Source organism: Peromyscus californicus, unplaced genomic scaffold (assembly GCF_007827085.1).
Source record: "Peromyscus californicus insignis strain IS unplaced genomic scaffold, ASM782708v3 Scaffold_5__1_contigs__length_169319896, whole genome shotgun sequence".
In the NCBI taxonomy this organism is placed as follows: domain Eukaryota; kingdom Metazoa; phylum Chordata; class Mammalia; order Rodentia; family Cricetidae; genus Peromyscus; species Peromyscus californicus.
Genome location: NW_026294573.1, coordinates 46,740,739 through 46,766,863, shown reverse-complemented (window position 1 = coordinate 46,766,863; position 26,125 = coordinate 46,740,739). Strand labels below are relative to the sequence as shown.

The following is a 26,125-nucleotide window of genomic DNA, read 5'->3' as shown; positions in this document are numbered from 1 at the left end:
TTGTGTGAACAAAGCAGGTTGGTCCCTGGGCAACAGCTAGCTTTAGGTCACTGTCAGGACTTAGCACGGTTGGCTAATGTTTTATTCATGAGCTCTAAATACAGCTTTCTCCCTTTAAATAGTAGCAGAGGGTAATCCTGATTCAGGAAATGGCTGACTTCCATGAGAGAGAGCGAGAGGCCATTTACTTCAGGAGTAAAAAAAAAAATACCCATATATATGGGGCCTCTGAAGAGCCTGCAAATAGGTTCATAGGAGTCTACCACTTTCTCATCACGTGTGTGTGTGTGTGTGTGTGTGTGTGTGTGTGTGTGTGTGTGTGTGTGTGTGTGTGTGTGTGTGTGTGTGTGTGTGTTGTGCTGGAGACAGAGTCCCACTATCCAGTCCAAGCTAGCCTTGAATATATGGCCACTTTGCCTCTACCTTGCAAGAGAACTTTAAAAAACAATGTTAAGATTTATTTTTAATACTTCTAATTATGTGTATGTATGTTTCAGTGTATGGGTATGTGCCACTGTGTGCAGGTATGGGTCAGATCACCCTGGAGTTGGAGCCAGCTGCTGATCTGGGTGCTGGGAACCAGGCTGGGTAGATGCTCTTAACCATTGAGACTCTAAGAGAACTTTGTTTTTTTATGTCTCCATTTCACAAAAGTATCAATTTATTTTGAGGCACGGGGCTGGTCTCTTTCATCCCTGGTGTTTTGGAACATACTTTTGTATCTATGCTTTGGTATGCCTACCCCATGCAGAGTGGAGCACAAAGCTTTCAAGGGCTGGAAGCTATTTGACAGTGTCAAGGTCACTCTGCACTAGGAGCAGGGAGTGGTTCGTCCCATGGAAGCGGGGGCAGGTGCCTCACATAGGGTAAAGAGATAAAAAAATAACGATAATAGCAGCACTGAGAACAGACAAATGCATCCGCAGCCTTTATCCAAAACAGCCACAGCAAAAGCTTTTAGAGAGTACAGCATTAAATGGGACTTGAGAGGACCAAAGGAAGAGTTTAGAATAGCTAACAAAGGCCTCTTGTAGGTGATGACCTTTGGCTTGACACCTGAATAAGAGCCCTGTCCATCATAGAAACACTCCAGGAGAGGACTCAGAGTCTCAAAGGACACCCACCCTCCACGTATTTAAAGAACCAGACAGGGGGTGACCGTGGTTACAGCCCAATGAGCAAGGGGATGGTACATGGAAAATTCACCAGTGGGGAGATAAATCTGGCATTTGCCCTAAATGTCCTGACAAGCCAAGGGAAAGTTTCAAACTTAGGAGTGATGTGAGTGACATTTATTTTATATAGATCAACAGTAATGTTGTATAAATAATTAATTGGGGGGAGTAGGAAGATAGCCCAGGAAGTCATTAAAACATCAAAAGTAGCAATTTTCATAGTGTTTCAAGTACTTCACTTCTGGGTCCATTCCTATACCAGGTAGTCCATATCCCTTTTCATAGGTGAGTTACAGAGTTACAGAGAGGTTAAGAGGTTAAGTAACCAGACCTGGACTAAGGGATAGAAGTGAGGTAGAAGGAATTATGTGGTCTATACTGGAAAACCCCCAGCAATCGCTGGCTCAGGTGTGGGGTCAGGGCAGTTGGGATTCTAGGATGACTTCTAGTTATTTTCTGTTTCCTTCTTGATTGCTGTTAACACAGGTGAGGAGCTTGGCACAGAGCCCACGCCTAACACAAGACAAGAATGATTCTTCTGGAAGCTGCTTGGACTGTTTCTACTTTGTAGCCAGAATAACACAAAGCATGCCAATGTGTCTCTGTCAGTGTAGCAGACCTCTCAAGGCCAGTTTTTTAATTATTTGGTTTCTTCCCTGAGAAGTTGCAGGGCAGGAAATCAAGATGAGGCACCCATCTGTGTGACCAACAGCCAAGGAAGCTCCTCTTGTCCTGCCCTGATAACTGGGGATGCAGGGCCCCCAGAAACCCCAGTCTGCTCAGTAGGAGTGCTTGGGGGGGACCAAATGCAGAGAAGGAATTTTTTTTAATTTATATCCTATAGAGTTTTAGATCTAGAACATTCTGATGGCTTCAGTTTAAATCACTCCAAACCTTCTTCTCATCATTTTTAGACTTCAGGGGTATACCACAGCCACCGTGTGTCCTCCTCTTTACAAGGACTATGGTGTCAGGAGCAATAGACACACTAGAATACTTCTCCTATTTCATGTTTTAAGAATTCCTCTTTGGGCCGGGCGGTGGTGGCGCACGCCTTTAATCCCAGCACTCGGGAGGCAGAGCCAGGCGGATCTCTGTGAGTTCGAGGCCAGCCTGGGCTACAGAGTGAGTTCCAAGAGTGGCGCAAAGCTACACAGAGAAACCCTGTCTCGAAAAACCAAAAAAAAAAAAAAAAAAGAATTCCTCTTTGGAAAAACTTCACTCAGAGCTTCTATTATTACTTTCCAATCACAAAGCCCTATACCTCAGACTTGTGTCCCTCCTTTTAAGGCTCCCAGCCACAGTCACCCTGGAAAAGAAGCAGCTTCTAGTGGCTCCTAGATGCCTGGCCTGGAGAGTCAGGTCAGGAATACCCAGGTCGGTCCTGGTCGGTGCGGCTCTTCCTCAGGATGAAGGGAGCCTAAGAGGAGTACTCAGGGCCCACTCCAAAAGTTCTCTTTAGGTTTCACTTAAGAGCAACCCGGGGCAGAACTAAGACACACAATGGTTTGGAGCCGCACACTCTTTACCAATGGCATTCAGATGAAAAGTCAGGAAATGACAGGTTTGAGGAAAATTGACCATTTGCAGACTGCACCCTATTTTTGTACATAGGTCTATTCAGTAAGGTTGACCAAAAGCTAATCTGAAGATATGGCCACATGCCTGGCATTGCTTAGACTTTTTTTAAAAGCTGCTAGACTGATGTGAGGAAGGCGTTATTTACGGTCTTGTTTCATAGATGAGAATTCAGGGATAGTGATGTTCCTTAACTTGATCCAAAGTGTGATGTATGCAGAGGTTACTCAGGATATGAACTCAGGACTTTATTAAGGATTTTCAACTACACTGTATCCTCTCAGACTTTCCAATAGAAAGAATTTTGGAGGAATCTATTATACTAAAAACCATGAATAAAGGGGTCATCTGTGGTTTTCATCTCTATTTCCCAGTACCTATCATGCAAGGCTTTGTAAAAAATAATTACTGAATGGCTAAACGATGGACCACGGGAACATCAGATAAACTGAATGAAAGAAAGATGGATGAATGAACTAAATGTTACACCTTCCACTAACTCTTAGGCAAATGATAAACCATTTCTGTATCGTGCACTGATTTGCATATTTGGTGTCATAGCCATCTACTGTTTGAGCTTAGTGAGTGGCTGGTTGAGCTCTTCACTTTTCCTTGGGAGCCGTGTGAAAATGAGGTTCATGTGAAACCTTCCGTCCTCCTCCCAGTCTCCAAGTGGATTGCCAAGACATTGTCCTTGTTCTTTTAGCTTGCACTGAAGACATGTTCCTCTCCCTGCTCTTTTTGTATGAACTCCCAGCTCTGTGGCTACACCATGAAATTAGTCCTCAAACAATTTGTCATCCATTTTGAATTTAGAATAAAAGCTAAAACCATGCTTTTTGCCAGAGTCCAGGAGGTCCTTAGTATGTTCTGGCCATTGTTTCTCCAGGCTTGTCTCCTAGTTCCTGTCTCACATGACTGCTGCCTTTCAACCTATGGAGGAGCCTCTTGGCAGCTACTCAAGCAGTCTTGCGACAACGATGCAGAAATGCTAGCCTCCTGTTTTGTGTGGAAGGGTCGTCTTCCACGTCATGTCCTTCTGAATCCTACTTGTCACACATGATTCATTTTTATGAATTAGGTAATTCAGTAATTATCAGACACAAGTATGTGGCAGCCATGGTTTAGGCTCTGTCCTCAAGCAGAATATTTTTTTTTTCCATTGGAAGAAAGACAAGTAAGTCAATGATGACATACTCCGAGGCAGTCTCAAATGCGTCAACATCAAATTTCTAGTTTCTAGCTCAGTTCCTCGCCCCAGGTACTAAGTTCATAGATGGAAAGAAAGGAGCCCTCCTGTCCCTAAGAAGCTATTATTGCTTTGTATTTAACTCTTTACTGTTCAAATCGGGGGTACCTGAGTGGAGACACCTTACAATACTCTAGAACAGTATGTGACAGGAGGAGCTGACTGGGAGAATGTGATGACGCGATATTATCTTCGCCTACTTGGGAATGTCTGAAATGATGCCATGTGTTTTTGAGCATTTATACATGGTGCCCCAAAATGTTCAGGTTTTAGAGCATTTCTGATTTTGAATTATCAGATTAAGGATATCCAACTGGTAAAATGTATGCAAATATTCAAAACATCTGAGAAACATTGAAATCTGAAACAGTTCTGTTCCCGTGGTCTTCTGAGAAGACGGACTAAGTCTTTGTTGCTGCGAACACCAGAAGGTGATGCACTTGTCAACTGGCAGTCGTCAGCATGCCAATACTATCTTAGGTACTGGATACCCAGAGTGACACAAGGTGTCACATGACCCCATAACAACAGAGATCAAATTTAGCTAGGTTTAAAAGTCAGAAAATAATTTATAGGTTATGCCTGTGATTTATAGGCAGAAAGTGAGACATAATGGTATGTAGGCACAGGTGGGAATGGGGGACTACTTGAAAAGATAGCCGGAGAAGCACAAAGGTGGGATCTGGTGTAGAGAGGAGCTGGCCATACAGAAACCATCCCAGGTTTAGGCGGGGCCCTTCAGAACCTTGAAGTTAGCAGCAAACATGGTATCCTTGCAAAGTAGGAGGGAGACCCACATGGTTCCAGCTTGGCAAGTAGCGGGGGACAGCACCCTGCAGATGTGCCCAGGAATGCGATGAGGTGGGGAGCTTAACGCTGTATGTGTGTGTACATGTGTGTATGCACACGTGTGTAGGGGCCAGATGTCTGTGACACGTGTGTTCTTCAATTGCTCTCCACCTTCCTTTTTGAGACAGGGTGTCTCACTGAAGCTGCAGCTTACTAGTCAGCTAGATTGGCTGGCCAGCAAGCCCCAGACATCCTCTGTCCTCCCAGGCATCAACTACAACCTCCATAGTGTTGGGGTGACAGGCACTTCCCACTGTGCCTGGCTTTTCGTGTGAGTGCTGGTGATCCGAACTCAGGTCCTCATCTTTGTGCTTCCAGCCCTTTACCAAATGAACCGGCCCCCTAGTCCACTAAGACTGTTTTGTTACTATCTGTGTTTAGAACCTAGGAGGTCTTTAAAGAATCATAGGACCATGTCTAGATTATATTTCTAGATCATTCTAGGTGGTATGTGAAGAGTAGCCTATGGAAGGGTAAAAGAAAATGGTACTTCATAGGTTTTTTTTTTTTTTTTTTAAAGAAAATGGAGTTTGAGAGGAAGCCATTGGTGATACTGTAGGTAGAGGAGTCCCATGTCGCCAGCACATAGAGGCAGTAAATAGGCTGCAGGAATGGTAGGCAATCTGACAGGACTAGAATGGGTAGCAGTAGGGTGCACTTGGGACGGGGCTGCTTCATATAATTGCTGTTCAATGAGTATCGGCTGAATAGTAAACTCATGTTCTTCAGTGGAGACTCAACTGCATCCAGGCTGTGTTTGCCATCCTGCTCCCCTCCCCATGTTCATCTCACTTTATAAGTTCACTATAAATAAGGAGGGGGAGTCAGCCTAAATTTTCTTTACTGAGACATTTTAGCATCAACTGGTTTGCATTGAGACCCTTCCTGAGTGCTGAGATTGCAGGCCTGGACCACCATGCCCTGGTTACAAACTTCTTCCCTAAGCTGAAGAGATGGCTTTTCAATAAAGCATTTGCAACACATGAGTGAGGACCAGAGTGTGGGTTTCTGGAACCCACACAGAGGCCAGCTGCAAGAGTGTGTGTCCCACAGTCCTGCCACTCCTTCAGCAAGATGGGATGTGGAGACAGGAGAATCCCCAGAAGCTTGTGGGCTGGGTAGTCTGGCATGCACAGTGGCCAACAAGAGACCTAAAGGGAATAAAAGCAAAAATTGTAGAGTTCTTGGACTCTACATACTAACTATGTGATGTTAGGAAAATGTCCTATCCCTGAAACTTCCATTTCTTCTTCACATAGGGTTTAGTGAGATCCCATTCTACCTTATAGGGTTGTTGTACCAGTGGGATAAAAATCTATAATTCTAACAAGTAGAGTCATAAACATCAGCAGTCTGTGATCCCCTGAAACAGCGAGGTTTGTCTCCACTAAGGTCTCATACTACAGGCAATGGGCGGTCTAGAACCTGACTCCTCATTACAGCCTGCCACTAGCTCAGAGCATGGCCTCGATTCTCTGCCTCTAAGACATGTGGGGTTAGATATCATGGCACATCCCAGAGCAGACATCCTGAAATGTGGACCGCAGGTAGTTTGTCTGAGTGATTGATCACCTAGGGCTCACAGCCCTTCATTCTGTTTACTCCGCTGAAGCTGCCCTTGCTTTACTGAGGATCTGCTTTCAGAAGGTCACTTGCAGACCATCACTGAATCTACTGGGCCCCTAGAATGAGATGTCAAGTCATATTTCTTGGGTAAGAATGTCATACGTGAGAATGGCTTGCCGGTCATGTATCTCCCACGCAGATGGCTCAACTTGTCTGGCCTCGGATCAGCCTCAAACTTTTTGAAAACTATCTTTCAAAAGCCCCTCATACGCTAAGTTCTCTCCATAAACTCTTTGTCACCAGCCAGTGCTTTATTGTTTTCATTGTCCAGTTTCCTTTGCTTCTAGAGTGGCTTGTGGTAGAGAGGAAAATCAGATGAACTCATTGGGCAGTCTGGCTTCCAGACCCAGGTCCTCTATGTCACAGCAGTCTAAGCCTCATTATTGTCATCTGGGAAATACCTCATGGTGCTGCTGACAGAGTTAAATTAGGTACAAAACTTAATGAATACAGTTTGTGCCAAAAGAAAGAGTTGGGTGTTGTGCCTGTGCCTGTGATCTCAGCTGCTCTGGACACTGAAGCAGGTGGATCATTTGAGTCTGGGAATTTTACAGCAGCCTGGGAAACACCTTGTCTTAAACAGAACATGAATAAAAGTGTACGTCTTAACCAAATGAGAATTGCAGAGGTTCTCAACTCTTGTATCTGCAGCAGACATACCATTCTCTCCTTATGGCTTTAGATAACTATTTGGTCAGTCCCCTAGGGTCCTCTTTGCTCAATATCTTATAACATCCTTTTCCCCCTCCCCACCCTTTTCCTCCCTCCAACTCCTCCCAGGTCCTCCCCCTGCACTCCCTCTCAAATTCATGACCTCTTTCTTTCATCGTTATTGTTACATATATGCATAAACATGTAAATAACCACTGAATCCATTTAATTTTGCTTGTATGTTTAAGATTTCAAGGCTGAGCATTCATATTGCATAATCGGTTGGGAGCTCATCCCTGGGAGAGAGCAGTTCTCCCTCCCTCAGCATTTATTGGTTCCAATTCTTTGTCTAGAGGAAGGATCTGTAAGGTATTTCCCTTCCACTTTAGCATGTCTATTGGCATTATCCCGTTCAGGTCTGGTTTAGGCAGCCATAATGTTCAGGTGTCAGGGGTATAACTTCATTGTCATTTCTGAGAGATACAGTCTCATAGCAGATGTCCTGGTTCTATGGCTCTTAAAAATCTTTCCTCCAATCACTGGGCGGTGGTGGTGCCTGCCTTTAATCCCAGCACTTGGGAGTCAGAGGCTGGCGGATCTCTGTGAGTTCGAGGCCAGTCTGGTCTCCAAAGCGAGTTCCAAACCCTGTCTCGAAAAAAAAAATCTTTCCTCCATCTTCCATGATGTTCCCTGAGTCTTAGGTGCAGGAGCTGTGTTGTAGATGTAGCTGCTGGGGCTGAGCACTCCATCAGTTGGTCTCTATGTTTTGACAAGTTGACAAGTTGTGTAATGATCTCCATTGTGAAGAGCAGGTTCTTTGATGAGGGGTGAGTGCTATATTTATACCTGAACTTTTTGAGCTAGGAAATACAGATGAGAGAGAACAGGCTGTGTTTCTCTTTGTGGTCTAGGTTACCTAACTCGGTGTGATCTCTTCTACTCCTGCCTGTTTACCTGCACACTTCATGCTTTCATTTTTTTACTTACAGCTGAATAGTATTCCATTGTGTATATGTATCACATTTTCATTATCAGTTTGTCAGTTGAAGGGCATTTAGGTTGTTTCCATTCTCTAGCTATTGTCAATAGAGCAGTCATTGAACATGACTGAGCAAGTATCTGTGGAGTAGGATGTCCAGTCCTTTGGACATATGCCAAGGAGTGGCAGAGTGGGGTCTTATGGTAGATTTATTTATAGCTTTCTGAGAATTCTCCACACATATGACTACACCAGTTTTCAATCCCAACAACACCAAATGAGGGTTCCCTTTCTCCCACATTCCCTGTTGGTTGTTTTGTTGATTTTTTTTCCACTTCTGACTAGGGTAAAAAGGAATCTCAAAGGTGGGTTATTTGTTTGTTTGTTTTATATCTAGTTTGTTGAGTTCTTTAGATATTTTGGATATTAGCCCGCTATAAAATGTATAGTTGGTAAAAAAAAAAAATCTTTTTCCACTTGTAAGATGTCACTCTGTCTGAATGATAGTGTCCTTTGCTGTGCAGAAGCTTTTCAGTGTTATGAGGTTGCATTTATTAATTGTTGATCTTAGTGCCTGAACTATTGCTGTTCTTTTCAGAAAGTCTTCCTGTGCAATGAGTTCAAGGCTATTTCCCACTTTCTCTTCTATTAGGTTCAGTGTATCTGGTTGTATATTGAGGTCTTTGATCCACTTGGAGTTTTGTATAGAGTAACAAGTGTGGATTGGTTTGCCTTCTTGTTCATGCAGTCATTCAGCTTGACTAGCACCAGTCATTGAAGATACTGCCTTTTTTCCAGTGGCTATTTCTGGCTTCTCTATTAAAATCATGTGTCCATAGTTGTATGGATTTATGTCTGGGTCTTCAATTCGATTCCATTGATCAACTTGTCTGTTTTTTTGCCAATACCATGCATGCTGTTTTTATTACTATAGTGTTTGCAGTACAATTTGAGGTTGGGGGTGGTGATACTTCCAGCAGGTCTTTTATTATTCAGGATTGTTTTAGCTCTCCTGGGTTTTCTGTGTCTACATGAAGCTGACCATTTTCAAGATCTGTGAAGAATTGTGTTGGAATTTTGATGGGGATTGCATTGAATCTGTGGATTGCTTTTGGTAGGATGACCATTTTTACTATGTTACCTCTACTGATCCATGGTCATGGGAGATCTTTTCATCTTTTGATATCTTCTTCAATATCTTGAATTTTTTTACCATACCAGTCTTTCCTGTGCTTAGTTAGAGTTACCCCAGGATATTTTATAATGTTTAAGGCTATTGAGAAAAGTGTTGATATCCTGATTTCTTTCTCAGTCCATTTGTCATTTGTATATAGGATGGGTATTGATTTTTGGGAGTTAATGTTGTATCTAGCTACTTTGCTGAAAGTGTTTATCAGCTGTAGGAGTTTCCTGGTGGAATTCTTAAGGTCACTTATGTAGACTATCATATCATCTGCAAATAAAAATACTCTGACTTCTTCCTTTCCAATTTGTATCCCCTTGATCTCTTCTAGGTGTCTTATTGCTCTAGTTCAGGCTTTAAACACTATATTGAATAGGTATGGAAAGAGTGGACAACCTTGTCTTGTTCCGGATTTTAGTGGAATTGCTTTGAATTTCTCTCCATTGAAGTTGATGTTGCCGGTTGGTTTGCTATAAACTGCTGTTATTATGTTTAGGTATATCCCGTGCATCCCTTTACCAGGAAGGGGTGTTAGATTTTGTCAAAGGCTTTTCTTGCATCTAATGAGATGGTCATATGGTTTTTGTCTTTCAGTTGGTTTATTTGGTGGATTATATTTATTATTTTACATATGTTGAACCATTCCTGCATCTCTGGGATGAAGCCAACTTGATCATGGTAGATAATCTTTCTGATGTGTTCTTGGATTCAGTTCACAAGTATTTTATTGAGAATTTTTGCATCTATGTTCATAAGGGAAATTGGTCTATAATTCTCTTTCTTTGTTGAATCTTTACGGGCTTGGGTATCAGGGTAACTGGCCTTATAAAATGATTGGGCAATGTTCCTTCTGTTTCTATTTTGTGGAATAACTTGAGGAGTATTGGCATTAACTCTTCTTTGAAAGTCTGGTAGAATTCTGCACTAAAACTATCTGACCTTTTTTTGTGTTTTGTTTGTTTTGTTTTGGTTGGGAGACTTTTAATGACTGCTTCTATTTCACTAGGGATTATAGGTCTACTTAAATTGCTTATCTGATCTTGATTTAACTTTGTTAAGTAGTATATATTGAGAAAATTATGCATTCCTTTTAGATTTCCAATTCGTTTGAGCACAGGTTTTTAAAGTATGTCCTTATGATTCTCTGGATTTCCTTGGTGTCTATTGTTATGCCCACCCTTTTTCATTTCTAATTTTGTTAATTTGGATCATCTCACTCTGCCTTTTTAGTTAATTTGCCTAGGGATTTGTCAATTGTATTGATTTTTCTTGAAGAACCAATTCTGTTTCATTGACTCTTTGAATTGATTTTTTTTTCTATTTTATTGACTATCAGTTGAGACTTGCTTTATGTAAAAGCCTGTGGTCAATTTTGAAGAAAGTCCCATAAGTTGCTGAGGTGTACTTTTTTGTGTTTGGGTGAAACGTAGTGTAGACATCTGTTAGGTCCTTTGGTTTATAGCATCAGTTCCAGCATTCTCTGTGTAGTTCTATCTGGATGCCCTGTCTATTGGTGAGAATAGGGTTTTGAAGTCTCTCACCATCAGTGTGTGAGACTCAACTTGTGATCTAAGCTGTAGTGGTATTTCTTTTATAAACTTGAATGCCCTTGTGTTTGATGCATAGATGTTAAGAATTGCAATGTCTCCTGGTGAGTTTTTCCTTTGATATGTAGAGTCCTTCCATATCTCTTCTTATCCATTTTGGTTTGAAGTCTATTTTCTCAAATATTAAAATGGCTACACCAGCTTGTTTCTTAGGTCTATTTGCTTGGAATATCTTTTTCCATTCTTTTACTCCTAGGTGATGTCTATCCTTGATGTTAAGGTGTGTTTCTTAGATGTGACTGAAGGATGGATCCTGTTTTCCTATCCATACTGTTAGTCTGTGTTTTTTTTACTGGGGAATCGAGATCATTGATGTTGACAGTTATTAATGATCAAATTTTTTTTTTAATTCCTGTTATGTGGTAGTGGTGGTGGTGCTGGTGGTGCTGGTGCTATGTTTCCCCTCTTGATTTGCTGGTCTGGGATTATTTATTTATTCCTTGTATGTTCTTGACTGTGGTTAACCTCTTTAGGTTGGAGCTTTCCTTCTAGAACCTTCCATAGGACTGCATTTATAGATAGATGTTGCTTAAATTTGGTTTTTAACATGGAATATCTTATTTTCTCTGTCTATTGTGATTGAGAGTTTTCCTAGTTATAGAAGTCTGGGATGGCATCTGTGGTCTCTTAAAGTTTGTAGAACATCTATCGACGCCCTTCTGGCTTTTAGAGTCTCCACTGAGAAGTCTAATAAGTCTATATTAGATCTATAATTCTAATAGGTCTGCCTTTATATGTCACTTGATCTTTTCCTTTGCAGTTTTTAATATTCTTTCTTTGTTCTATATGTTTAGTGTTTTGATTATTATGTGACAAGGAGACTGTCTTTTCTGGCCCAATCTACTTGGTGTCCTGTATGCTTCTCATACCTTGATAACCATCTCCTTCTTTAGGTTGGGGAAATTTTCTTCTATGATATTGTTGAAAATATTTTCTGGGCCTTCGACCGATGTTTCTTCTCCTTCCTCTGTTCCTATTATTCTTAGGTTTGGTCTCTTCATAGTGTCCCAGATTGACTGGATGTTTTGTGCCAGGATTTTTTCAGATTTAACATTCTCTTTGTTGGAGGTATCCATTTCTTCTGTCATGTCTTCAATGACTGAGATTTTCTTCTCTGTCTCTTGTCTTCTGTTGGTGAGGCTTGCCTCTGAGGTTCCTATTTGAGATCCTAAATTTTTCATTTCCAGATTTCTCCTAGTTTTCCTTGTTGATCCTATTTCTACTTTTAGGTCTTGAACTGCTTTATTCACTTCCCTCCACTGTGTTTTCATAGATTTCTTTAAGGGACTCGTTTCCTCTCTAAGTACTTCTATTGCAGTCATAAAGGCTGGCTTTATCTTGTACTTCAGCTGTGTTGTAATCTCAGGACCTGCTGTGGTAGGGTTGCTGGGCTCTAATGGGGACATAGTGTCCTGGCTGTTAATTTTTTTTTAATACTGGCATCTAGACATCTGGGTTAGGGATGATTGTAATTCTAGGTGCTGATATTTGAGCTTGTCTTTGTTGTTTGGGTGTTTTTCTATTGGTTTCTCTTACTCTCTTCTTGTTAGGATAGTGTACGTTGCCTGGTAGGGAAATCTTTTGAGATTGGTTTAGGTGTGGCCACTGGGGATTCCAGGCAAAATGTGTTTCTAGGTATTGGGAGCTGACATTTAGGAATAGGGATGGACTAGGAAGGGCGTGGCTGTTAGGGTCCACAGGAGGGAAGAGAGCAGGGTATCCCACCAGGCTCTGTGTAGTCCCCTGGTAAAGGAAGCAGAGAATGAGGAGTGGCCACGTAGGTAGTCTGCTACAAAGCTTGGGATGACACTTGGGGACTGGATTTGGAGAAGTAGAGGGAGAGTCAAGATATGAAGCTCACCCACCTGCTTCACTGACCAACTTGTTTCTCCATCGGGATTGGCAGGCAGGTTACCACAGAACGCCATCTGGAGCTGGGGGCTAGGATAACAAGATCAGTAGAGAGGAAAGTTGGAGAAGAAGATCTGTGTGATCCACTGGAGACTGGGGGCAAGGGTAGAGAGGGAGGTGAGGCCACGGCAGATGGTCTGCTCCAGAGGTGATTATGAGACTCGTGGGATTAGATGTGAAAGAGAGCAGCGAGAGGTGACGCTCTGGAGGTAGCCTACCTGCTTCCCTGGCCAGAGTGCTCTGCCAGGATAGCTCTTTATCAGTTTTATTTTTTTCTTTTGAGATCTCTGTTCAGATCCAGAGCCCATTTCAAAGATAAGATTCCAGGGCTCCAAACAAAATCCAGAAAATTCTAGTTTCTTAAGCCATCTTTAACATTCACATTGCAGGTAAGAAGCTATTGTTGCTTCTTGGAGAAAAGTTAATCATGATAAAGGCATCATTAATAAATATTAAAGTTTTATGATGCTGAATTTAAATTATTAGAGCTTCACCATAAGAAAGTGTGAAATTGAATGTTATGTCTGTAATAAAAGAACTTTGCAAGACACCTCCAAACAGCTTTTAAAATATAATGTTACCAATATAATATTACTAGCATGCTTTTGTGGCACCCTTACGCAAAGGGAAAATATTTCACTCAATAACCACTCTATAACTTTAAAGTATATTCCATCATTGGTATTTTGCAGAGTGAAAAATGGAAGTTTGAGAGGTTTGTCTAGTGCTTTCGAACTGGCATTTGATGAGAGCTAGGGTTCAGTTCCCTCCATCTGCAGCCGTACTCCTGGCCCGGCCACTGTGCAGCCTCTCCATGTTTCTACCATTCTGGAAGCATTTTTCATAAATGTGGAGATAAATAAATTGAATTATAGTTAGTTCTTATTTATTCAAGTTCTTTATATTGATCCACACTGTATAAAATTGAGGTGGATCTTAGATCTAATTCCAATGTCCTAGAAAAAGAAAGAAAAGACATTCTTAGCAAGAAAGGGAATTTAAGTATCATCCACAATATCTCTTTCCCAAGGGTAGACCTGTGAATAGTCCTTGTAAATTGATCTGAAAGATGCTGCCACTGCTGCTCCTCCTCTTCCTCCTCCTTCTCCTCCTCCTCTTTCTCTTCTTCTTCCTCCTCTTCTTGCTCTTTCTCTTCTCCCTCCTCCTCCTCTTCCTCCTTCTCCTCTTCCTCCTCCTCTTCTTCTCCCTCCTCCACCTCCTCTTCCTCCTCCTCTTCCTGCTCTTTCTCTTCTCCCTCCTTCTCTTCCTCTTTCTCCTCCCCATCCTCTTCTTCTTAGAAGAAGAGGTTAAATTCCTTTATAATCATCTAAATTCAGATACTTACTCATTTCTGACAAAATTTGTGCCAGGAATTGATTAGATATCCTCTTTCAATTCCTCCACAAACTGTTTCTTATTAATAAGGTTAATTTCCTGTGTTCTGATGAGATCATTAAGGCATCAGAGCATGAGATACACAGTGCAGCCTCTAATTTAGCAAAGTTCCTCTCAATTATCTCCTACAGGAGGGATGAAGAAAAATAGGAAAGAAAAAGTTACCAAAGCATTGATAATTTTCCTTTTTTGGCAAAATGGAACTAGTCCTCTTTCTTTAAAGACATTGTAGAGAATATGCAAATAAAGACCGAAAAGAAAGAGATGGCCCAAGGTTAAGAGCACTTGCTACTCTCCCAGAGGACTGAGTTCTGTTCACAGCACACTTGTCAGTCAGCTAACAACTGCCTGTAACTTCAGCTCCAAGGGATCTGATACCCTTTTGAATGTGTTTGAAGACATGTTATTTTTTATTTTTTCCAACACTCTGTTCAAAATAGGGTCTATTCTTTCTTAAACTCACTCTTGTCCTTAACCAAGTCACGTGAAGGCAGCTTTTAGCCCGCCATTGTACCCCCACATTAATTTTCTTTATTAATCTCAGGAATTATATTTATGGGCTGGGGAAATGGCTCAGTCCAGCAAAGTGATTTGCCTTGTAAGCACAGAGACCAATTCAACCCTCCCACCCCCGAACCACATAAAATAACCAGCCATGATGGTACACTTGTAATCTCATGACAGGCAAATCTCTTGCCTGTCAACCTAGCCATTATGTTCATGGCCAAGTGAGAGTCCCTGTCTCAAAGAGCAACATAGATGACACCTGAGGAATGTTGCCCAAGGTTGACCACTGGCTTCCACATTCAGGCACACAGAGGTGTACCCACACACACATGAATACACGTGCACACATACAAACGAATTGTCTTTATGATTTCTATAACTCCTTTCTCTTGTCTGTAAGTATGTAGAGTCTTCTTTTATGGGATCTCTTATTTTCACCTAATAGTTACCATTATTCACAGAATGTCTTCGAATACTTCAAGCACACTTTTGTAAATTTACCTGCCCTATTGCTCACCCCTTCTGACTGTTCTGTGATGACTCGCATTATTCTGTGGTTTTGGGGGTTTGACAATAAACGTCTTTTAAGTGAGGATTGCTTCCTTTGGAATCTTAGATGTTGTGGACATAGAACATTTGTATCCAAGTATGCCAGATTTGCTTTACAATGTAATGCAAACTCATCTCTCACTCCTAAGTGAGTAAGAGATAGCTTACTATGAGTCTCATATGAATGAGCGTGGCCTAGGAAGGTGGGTGTGAGTTACCCAAAAATGGCATTCTTCCCTAAGGAATCAGTTACATGAAACTTTTATAGACACAGAACAAAGGAAAGCCACAAATCAATACACTTGCCACATTCATTGAGGGGGACACTGTGGGTGAAAGCGAAGCAAGGAAGTCTGTGCTCTAGGGTTTGGATGCTGCATGGCAGCAGATTTGCTTTGGGGTGGTAGACACTGGTGGTTTGCTAAGTAAATGCTTTCTAATGTCCCTACCTGATAAATCAAAGTGATGTTAGATCACATACAAAAGAGGGTTCTAGATGGCTCTTGAGAGAACTATGGGGCTGGGGAGCTGCCTCTACAGGTAAAGGTCCTCACCTATAAACCTGATGGCCAGAGTCTGATCCCTGAGTCCCACGTGGTGGAAGGAGAGAACCCTCTCCTGTAACTTATCTTTTCATGGCCACCCATGTGATGTAACATGTGTGTTCTCTCTTACACACAGACACAAAGAAATATAACTTTAAAATTAAAACAAAAATATCTGGGCAGTGATGGCCTACACCTTTAATCCCAGCACCTGAGGGGCAAAGGCAGGTGGATCTCTCAAGTTTGAGGCCAGCCTGGTCTACAGAGCAAGTTCCAGGACAACCAGGGCTATGTAGAGAAACCCAGTCTGGGGGAAAAAAATTAATAGATATCCAAGAAAAATAACTTTGGATTTCAATCTGTAACAGCCCAACTCTCCACAAGCACAGCTCTAACCATCCAGTTCATCTGCAGTCCTTCAATACAGTTGCAGCCTTTTCAGGAAACCTCTAGTTCATATAGGAAGAATCGGGAGTTCAAGTCCAGGGTCAGTGTCGATCTCTGCAACACAGAGGATGAATGAATTCTGGCCCTACACCTGTCCTTGGTGCTGGGTTTTGAGCTTCTGGTTTCTTCTGGCCAAGTATTCCAGCTCTGTGGCCACAGAGAGAAAGCTTTCTTGCTCATTTCCTGTGGAGAGTGTGCAGGTATTTCTAGAACCCATCATAGGTCAGGCAGCATCTGTCACTATAGGCTTCATGCTGGCTGCACAGCTCTGGCTTCCCAGTGAGAAGTGTCTAAGCTTGACCTTCTGACTTAGACATTAACCTGAAGACTTTCTTTATCTGGCCTCAGGATTCCTGGGAGTCTCAGCAGCTCTCACCTTATTTCTTTTTGGGGGTTTCTTCACTACACCTGGCACCAGGATTCTGCCTTACTGATTCCTGTGTGAACTTTCTGAGCTCTCTGTAATGCTTTGCGTGATGGTATTTCATTGAGAGTCCCTGTACTTTGGGGAGGGCGCGTGCCTTCCACATCTGTGTTAGTTACTAGACGGCCCGGTGTGATTTCTCTAATGAGGAAAAACATAGAAAGAGCTTTTAAATGTGTTTGAAGACATGGTGTTTTTTAATTTTTCCTTGAATTGAAAATATTTTTTCTCACATGATATATCCTGATTCCAGTTTCCCTTCCCTCTACTCCTCCCACTTCTTCTACACTACAACTCCCATCCAGATCCACCTCCTTCCTGTCTCTCCTTGGAAAACAAACATGCATCTAAGGGATAATAATATAATAAAATAAAATAAGAGAAAACAGAAACTAATACATCAGAATAGGACAAAACAAACAGAAAAGAGCCAAAGAGAAAGCACAAGAAACAGAGACCCATTTGTTCACACATGCCGGAATCCCATAAAAACACTAAACTAGAAGCCATAATATATATACAGAGGACCTGTAGTGTAAAAAGAGAAATATAGCCGGGCGGTAGTGGCACACGCCTTTAATCCCAGCACTTGGGAGGCAGAGGCAGGCGGATCTTTGTGAGTTCAAGGCCAGCCTGGTCTACAGAGCGAGATCCAGGAAAGGCGCAAAGCTACACAGAGAAACCCTGTCTCGAAAAACCAAAAAAAAAAAAAAAAAAAAGAGAAATATATATAATAAAAATAATAACATAACACAAAAAATTGAAAAAAAAAGAAGCTCTGACATGACATTGTGAAAGAAGGAACCTCTAAAGATGCCATGTTTTCTATTGACCATCTACTGCTGAGCATGGGGCCTACCCTTAAGAGTAGTTTGTTTCCCCAGTGAGACTCCCATGGATAAAATGAAATTTTCATTTGCAAGTAGTTATCAATTGGAGGTAGCGTCTGGATTAGAGATGGGGGAATGTATGAGATCTCTTCAGTTTTTATGTAGGCACTTAGTGCTGTGAAGTTGCCTTTTAGAACCACTTTCATTGTGTCCCATGAGTTTGGGGATGTTGTGTATTCATTTTCATTAAATTCTAGAAAGTCTTTAATTTCTTTCTTGACCCAGGTTTTTATTCAGTAGTGAGTTGTGAAATTTTCATGAGTGTATAAGCTTTCTGTTATTTTTATTGTTAATATCCAGCTTTAATCCACGGTGGTCAGATAGAATGCAGGGTGCCATTTCAATTTTCTTGTATCTACCAAGACTTGCTTTGTATCCAAGTATGTGGTCAATTTTGGAGAATGTTCCATAAGGTGCAGAGAAAAAGTGTTTTCTTTTGTGTTTGGATGAAATATTCTGTAAATATCTGTTAGGTCCCCTTGATTTATAATGCCAGTTAGCTCCAGCATTTCTCTGTGTGATTTTCAGATTTCTAGATGTCCTGTCTATTGGTTAGAGTGGGGTATTAAAGTCTCACACTATTAGTGTGTGAGAGTCAATTTGTGATTTAAGTAGGGGTGTTTCTTTATGAACTTAGGTGCCCTTGTATTTGGTGCATAGATGTTGAGAATTGCAATGTCCTCTTGGTGGATTTTTCCTTTGATGAGTATGTAGTGCCCATCCCTATCTCTTCTGATTAGTTTTGGTTTGAAGTCTATTTTGTTTATTAAAATTACTACATCAGCTTGCTTTTTAGGCTTAGAATATCTTTTTCCATCCTTTTACCCCAAGGTGATGTCTAGTCTTGATGTTAAGAGGATGGATCCTGTTTCCCCATCCACACTGTTAGCTTGCATCTTTTTTATTGGAAAAATTGAGGCCATTGATAGTGAGATATCAATGAACAGTGTGTATTGATTCCTGTTATTTTGCTGGTGTGTGCGTGCATGCGTGTGTGTGTGTGTGTGTGTGTGTGTGTGTGTGTGTGTGTGTGTGTTTCCCTTCTTTTGATTTGCTGGTCTGTGCTGTGGATATTGCTCTGTATACTGTGAATGTGTTACTCTGATTTGGTTGATAAATAAAATGCTGATTGGCCAGTAGCCAAGCAGGAAGTATAGTATAGGTGGCATAAGCAAAGAGGAGAGTTCTGGGAACAGGAAGGCTGAGTCAGGAGTTTCCAGCCAGACACAGAGGAAGCAAGATGTGAAGGCAGAATTGAGGAAAGATATCAAGCCACGTGGCTAAACATAAACAAGAATTATGGGTTAGTTTAAATGTAAGAGCTAGTCAGTGGTAGGCCTGAGCTAATGGCCGAGCAGTTTTAATTAATATAAGCCTCTGTGTGTTTACTTGGTTGGGTCCAAGCGGCTGCAGGACTGGCAGGTGAGAGAGATTTGTCCTGACCATGGACCAGGTGGGACAGAGGAAAACTTCAGCTACAGGTCTGGGATTATTTATTCCTTGTGTGTTCTTGACTGTGGTTAACCTCTTTAAGTTGGAGTTTTCCTTCTAGCACCTTCCATAGCACTGGATTTGTAGATAGATATTGCTTAAATTTGGTTTTCATCATGGAATGTCTTATTTTTTTCCACCAATTGTGTTTGAAAGTTTTGCTGGGTATAGTAGTCTGATCTGGCCGCTGCAGCATCTTAGAGTCTGCAGCACATTTGTCCATGCCCTTTTGGCTTTTAGAGTCTCCATTGAGAAGTCAGGTGTAATTTTAATAGGTCTGCCTTTATAGGTTACTTGATCTTTTTCTCTTGCAGCTTTTAATATTCTTTCTTTGTTCTGTACATTTTTATTATTTTGCTCCAAGGAGACTTTCTTTTCTAACCCAGTCTATTTGGTGTTCTGTAAGCTTCTTGTGCCTTGATAGGCATCTCTTCCTTTCAGTTAGGGAAGTTTCCTTCCCTAACTGAATTTTTGATTATTATGCTCCAAGGAGACTTTCTTTTCTAACCCAGTCTATTTGGTGTTCTGTAAGCTTCTTGTGCCTTGATAGGCATCTCTTCCTTTCAGTTAGGGAAGTTTTCTTCTACGGTTTTGTTGAAAATATTTTCTGGGCCTTTGACCTGTGTTTTTTCTCCTTCCTCTATTTCTATTATTCTTAGGTTTGGTCTCTTCATAATGTCCCAGATTTCCTGGATGTTTTGTACAGGATTTTTTTTTTTAGATTTAACATTTTCTTTGACGGAGGTATTAATTTATTTTATTGTGTCTTCAATGCCTGAAATTTTCTCTTCTGTCTCTTGTGTTCTGTTGCTGAGGCTTGCATCTGAGGTTTCTATTTGAGGTCCTGAATTTTTCATTTCCAGATTTCCCTCAGTTTTCTTTGTTGATTCTGTTTCCACTTTCAGGTCTTGAACTGTTTTATTCATTTCTTTCTACTCTTTGTCTTTTCACAGATTTCCTTAAGAGATATATTCATTTCTTCTTTAAGGACCTCTATCATATTCATAAAGGCTATTTTAATGTCTTTGTCTTGTGCTTCAGCTATGTTGTGTGGTACTCAAGGCCTGCTGTGGTAGGGTTGTTGGCCTCTAGTGGAGACATATTGTCCTGGCTGTTATTGTTTGTTTTGTTTCGGGTTTTTTTGGTTTTTTGTTTGTTTGTTTGTTTTTTATGCTGGCTTCTAGGCATTCAGATTTGGGAAGACTGCAATTGTAGGTGTTGATACACTGGTCTTGTGTTTGTTGGGTGGGTATTTTGTTCCTATTGCCTTATCTGGTTCTTAGGAGGGTGTGGTGGCTGTGATCCCTGGTAGGAAATTTTTCTGATATCCTGCTAGACATGGCCACCAGGGAGGGGGGTGCTGTGGGATGTTCTGTATGGCAAATGTGTTGCTAATTAGTCAATAAATAAAACACTGATTGGCCATTGGCTAGGCAGGAAGTGTAGGCGGGACAAGGAGGAGAATAAAGCTGGGAAGTGGAAGACTGAGGGAGAGACACTGCCAGCCGCCATGATGACAAACAGCATGTAAAGATGCCGGTAAGCCACGAGCCATGTGGCAAGGTATAGATTAATGGAAATGGATTAATTTAAGCTATAAAAACAGTTAGCAAGAAGTCTGCCACGGCCATACAGTTTGTAACCAATATAAGTCTCTGTGTTTACTTGGGCGGGTCTGAGTGGCTGTGGGACTGGCGGGTGAGAGAGATTTGTCCTGACTGTGGGTCAGGCAGGAAAACTCAACCTACAGGGGGGTTCCAGATAAAATGTGTTTTAGGTATTGGGAGCTGACACTTAGGAATGAGAATGACTCTAGGAAGGGGTGCCAGGGAAGGAGGGAAGTAGATGTTCCATCACAATCTGCTTAGTCCCCTGAGAATGCGGGAAAGGAGGGAAGGGAGGCTGCAGCAGGTGGTCTGCTACACAGCTGGAGATGAGACTGGGGGATTGGACTTGGAGCAGCAGAGGAGAGGTGAAGATTTGCAGTTAGCCTACCTACTTCCCTGGTCAGAGTCAAGAAACGTGTTAGTTCAAGTAACCTTTTCTTCCTCCATTCTTTTCAGGGCTGAGTTGGAAGAATCACATAATTATGACATAACAATTTCATATCTGAGTCACTCTTGCAACTCCATTAACCCATGTGCTGCAGGAGAAACGACTGATGGTAAGTCTGCTAAGCCAATTAATATTATAACCCTATGCAGAATAAAAACGTGTCAGGATGGTATTCTCCCTATAACTAATGATATGTTAAGATTTCATATTCATTCTGCTCTGCCATCTTATTTCCTTTTTTAATCTCTCCCATCTCTTGTCTCTTAACAATATGTATCAGTCCAGCTGGGCATCAGCACTGATCTGGACTCCTAATAAGTGACTCCTACTGTGTCCCTCTTCCTTTCTGCCATTTCTTCTCATCTCTAATCATCTTAACTGCTTTGCCCTTTGTAGGTGTGTAGGAAGAAAAGTCAAGACACTGTGATTCAATTTTTTCTCACTTCTCTTAAGGAAATCTCACCTCGCTTATCATAACATTCTTGCATTTACTTAGTGTTTAGAAAACGAGATGACACACCATGAGAATTAGACTTTGTGTTCAATCTAATTAAGAAAGGGGATTTATATAGTAGCTCTTGAGTCCAGAGCTAAATCCTCCAGCCTCTGGTGATGCTCAGAACATTTTGTGCAAAGGAGATGCCCAGAGAAAAGGAACGAGAAGCTGAGACACATCATTACTGCAAGGTTCAATGTCTTTGTTCTACAAACAGCCTCATCCAATTCTCTACAGAAGCTGTAAATATTAGTGCTACAATACATAGCAGGACTTACAGACCCAGCACTATGGATTGTATTTCTCTTCTAGTTCTTCTGTGCAGATACCTGCAGATTGAATGCTTCCATCCCTCACTGCAAGAGATAGGAGACTGAAGATTAGAGAGGCTGAGCTGTACTTAGTGACCCAAGTACTGTGTGCTCAAGCAATAGTGCAGAACAGGCAAAGCCTGTCTGGACACACCATGCCCTTTCCATAAATCTAAGCTGCATCTTACACAGGAGAGCTTATCTTCCTTCAAGGAGGCTCCAGAAGGTCTTCTTGCTCAATTATTGCTGTACAGACAAGAAGACTTAGGTTCCAGGAAAGAAGTCATTGTTCTGGAATATATACTTAGAAAGTTTGTAACATAAAACATGAAGATATATTGACATTTCTGTAGCAGGCTTTTTCTTTGGGTCCACCAACCAGCTCCCAAATCATGACACGGAGACTTACTAGTTATGAATGCTCAGCCTAGCTTAGGCTTGTTTCTGGCTAGCTCTTTTAACTTAAATTTAACTGGCTTCTCTTTACCGTTTGCCTCAAGGCCTTTTTACTTTCTTTCTGTGTATCTTACTTTCACTGCTTCTCATATCTGCTGACTGGTGGCTGCCTGGCTGACCCTGGGCATCTCCCTCATTCTCTCCTCTTCTCCTTCTCTTGTTCTTCTCCCAGGCCTAGATTTCTTCTCCTATTTATTCTCTCTGCCTGCCAGCCCCACCTTTCCTTTCTCTGCCTAGCTATTGATTGTTCAGCTCTTTATTAGACCAATCAGGTGCCTTAGGCAGACAAGGTAAAACAAATGCAACACATCTTTACATAATTAAACAAATGCAGCACAAACAAATATAACAAACTTTACATGGTTAAAATAATATTCCACAACACATTTCACTCTCCAAGAGTGAGAAGTTGAATAACTACTGGAAAATTCTACTGGGCAAAGTCTATTATCAGCGAAGGCTGCCTTGAACACTTAAAATTTAGAGGGTAGATTCAGGCATGAGATGGAAGTTTTGCAATTGATTATTAATGTCTGCCATAGGTGTAGGATTTTTGTTGTTGTTTGCTTTTTGTTTGTTTTTCATTCATTGCCCACCCTGCTACAGAGGAGTTCTAAAAGTCTAAGAAGTCAGACAGTTGTCCTTGTGCCCTGATAACATTTGAAATGGAATAAATCAGATCACTTGTGAAAAAAACCCAATGTTCCCATGTGGTTTGTAGAATATTAGCCATAGGAATAGAGCAGGGCTTTTCACTTTCTAACATCTGTATTGATCCTTGGGATCTTCTTAAAATACAGATTCTGGTTCTACAGCTCTGGTATGTGGCCTTGGAGCCTGCATTTCTAACAAGTTCACTACTCATGTGGTGTTGCTGGCCTGTCCACCACGCTTTGACTAGAGAGGCTGGGGCCCCATGTGGGCTGGATCCCACTGAATGACTTTCTACAAGACTAAAGGCTCACAGGGCTGAGGGGAAGCTTGAGTCTGAGTCTACACCTTTTTTCTCTGGACCCCTGAGACTCCCTTACCCAGAACCTACCATTACGGAAATGCCTCACCAAGGTCCTGGTCAGGGATTCTCCCTTGATCCGTCTTCCTCTTGACAAGCTGGGCTTCACGGGAGGGTGTATGGATGTTTCACACATGCAGGGCTACTTGTTCTAGTGGGTAAAGCTGAGGATTGACTATGGAAAGCTGGGCAATAGATTTCCATTTATTCACTCCTGGACACAAATTCCAAAGGTGGGCCTTCCAGGGGCATCACTTGAGGAACCTAAAGGAGAAATTATTAACCCAAGCCTCTCTTCAGGTTTTTCTGAAGAGTCCTTTGCTGCCCTTGAGGAGTAATGCCACCAAGTAGGCCAGGGCTGATGACTAAAGAGTCAGAAAGGGCTCAGAAAGTGAGACCTGGTCCAACTAAGAAATGACTGTGGAACAGCAGAGTCAGGTGGGAGGGGATGGAAGTGGCCAAGGCTGTCCCTGCCAGTAGGACATCTTTGTGGTAGACTAGGATAGAGGATAGACCAGGTAAGACTTGAGAAACTAGGGAACTATAGGCAATAGTCGGGAGGATTTCTGTGACATGTCCCATCCCCTTACTAAGATCAATGGAATTGACAAATCTGTAGTAAGACTGATGAAGAAAATTAACAATCTCAGGAATAAAGCAGGGATAGCCTCACAGACCCGTGGGCACTAAGGATTAAGGAAGCACTATACATACATGAATTTGGCAACTTAGTCAAAAATGAAATAATCCCTTTAAAAGTTCAGACTACCACAGATCACCCAAAATAATTTGAATTGTCCTGTAACCCTTAGGAAAAATCTGAACTTAGAATTTGAAAAGTTCCCCAAAATAGGGACTAAGGTCCTGGCTCTGAGGGTAGAGCTTGCCATGTAAGTATGAAGACTGAAGTTTGAATTCCCAGGAACAGCTGAAAGCTGGGAGATGTGGCTTCTACCTATAATTGCAGCATTTGGGAGGCAGAGGCAGGGATCTCCAAGAATGGTGAGCTCTGGGTTCACTGAGAGGACGTGCCTCAGAAAGTAAAATGAAGAGCTGTTAAGGAGGGTACCCAATAGCAATCTCTGGCCTCCAAGTGCACATGCACACCTCCAACACACTTGTGTGTCCACATACAGGAAAACACGCATACACACATGCACACCTCCAGCACACATTGCATACATGAGAACATACATACACACATACATACATATATGCACCCACACCTCATACAAGTTCCCCAAAGAGAGTCTGCATCCAGGTGATTTCAGTGAAACATGCTTGCAAATTCTGAAGAGCTAACAGCAGTGCTTTGCAATATCTTTGAGAAAAATAGAGGCAACCAGTTCCTGGCTTGTCTCATGAAGTTAGCGTAAGCCTGATACTAAAACTAAAGGCTAGCACGGCAAGCCTTGATCTTCCGAGAGTAGCCATAAAGACCGATAAAACGGGATATTAGCAATAGTATTCAGCAAGCATCATCAAGTGCAGTTTGTTTCAGAGATACAAAGCTCAGTATCCACAAATCAATCAGTGTCACCCACCACAGTGACAGAGTGAAACAGTAAAATCACACAATAGATTCAGAAAGGACACTGGGAAAAATTCTACCCTGTTCATAACATAATGATTCTTGGAAAAATGAGGGAAGAGGCACTCCCTCGCTTTGATAAAGGATGTTCACAGGGAGGCTGCAGAGCATGTTACTTGGTGGTAAAGAAGGGACTGCTCTCTCTCCAAAACTCGAAACAAGGCAAGAATGCCCTCACCTACTACTCTCACTCAATGTAGAGCTAAGATTTCTAGCCAGAGAGAGGGAAATGAGGAAATGAAAGGTAAGAAAGATAGCATCTTCATCTGTAGGAACTCCTAAGAGTTTATAAGAACCTATCAGAGCAACAACCCCCGCTCCCCACTGCCAAGAACTAATAAATGCAATTGTGTTTTTATGTACTACCAATGTGCACGTGGGTGCTAAAATTGGAAAAGTACAATACATTTTAAGTTTTCTTTCCAAAAGATAAATGTGTAGACTTAAATTTGTCACAGCATGCGTAAGAGTTAGGTGTTAAAGAGTATAAAATTTGGATTAAATAAATCAAATCTAATCCAAATGAGTGAAAAGACATATTGTGTTTGTGGATTAGAAGACCCAATAGAGTAAAACTGACAGTAAACACACACACACACACACACACACACACACACACATCACTTCTCCCCAAGTGGCTCATAGGCTTAAGGCAGTTCCTATAAATATCTCAGCAAGGTGTTTTGTAGCTATAGACAGGATTATTCTAAAATTTACATGGAAATGCTGAGGGACTTCAAATAGCTGCAGACAGTTGTGAGAAAGAAAACGTGCGCAGGAGCAGCCACCTGATTGCAGGACTGATGACTTCAGTGACGAAGATCACGCGGCCTTGGTGGAGAGACACGGTGTAGAGGAAAGAAGTGGAGAAACCAGAGACGGGCAGGCGTAAATGCACAAAACCGTTCTTTTCCTGTTTCCCCTTTTACAAAGATGGAGAAGCAACCCAATGAAGCTACCTTCTAACAAATAGTGGTAGAGTACTTACGTATCCATAGGTTAAAAAAAAAAAATAACGTCAAACAGGAGCCTAATTCTCACACCTTTTATAAAATTTAATTTAATGTTTCTCTCAAGAGTGAGGAATCTAATTTCTTTTTTAAAGGAGTGGTGGGGGTGGGGTTAGGGAGCAGACGGGAAGGGGAGGA

At 41.7% G+C, this 26,125-nt stretch overlaps 1 protein-coding gene across 1 annotated transcript in view; it reads left to right on the top strand.

The window, feature by feature from the left end:
* Fyb2 (FYN binding protein 2) overlaps positions 1 to 26,125 on the top strand; it is a 127,086-nt gene that overhangs the window by 61,755 nt on the left and 39,206 nt on the right. The window contains exon 6 of the mRNA XM_052718354.1: positions 21,120 to 21,220. Coding sequence (XP_052574314.1) covers positions 21,120 to 21,220 — 101 coding nt within the window. The remainder of the gene's footprint in view (positions 1 to 21,119; positions 21,221 to 26,125) is intronic.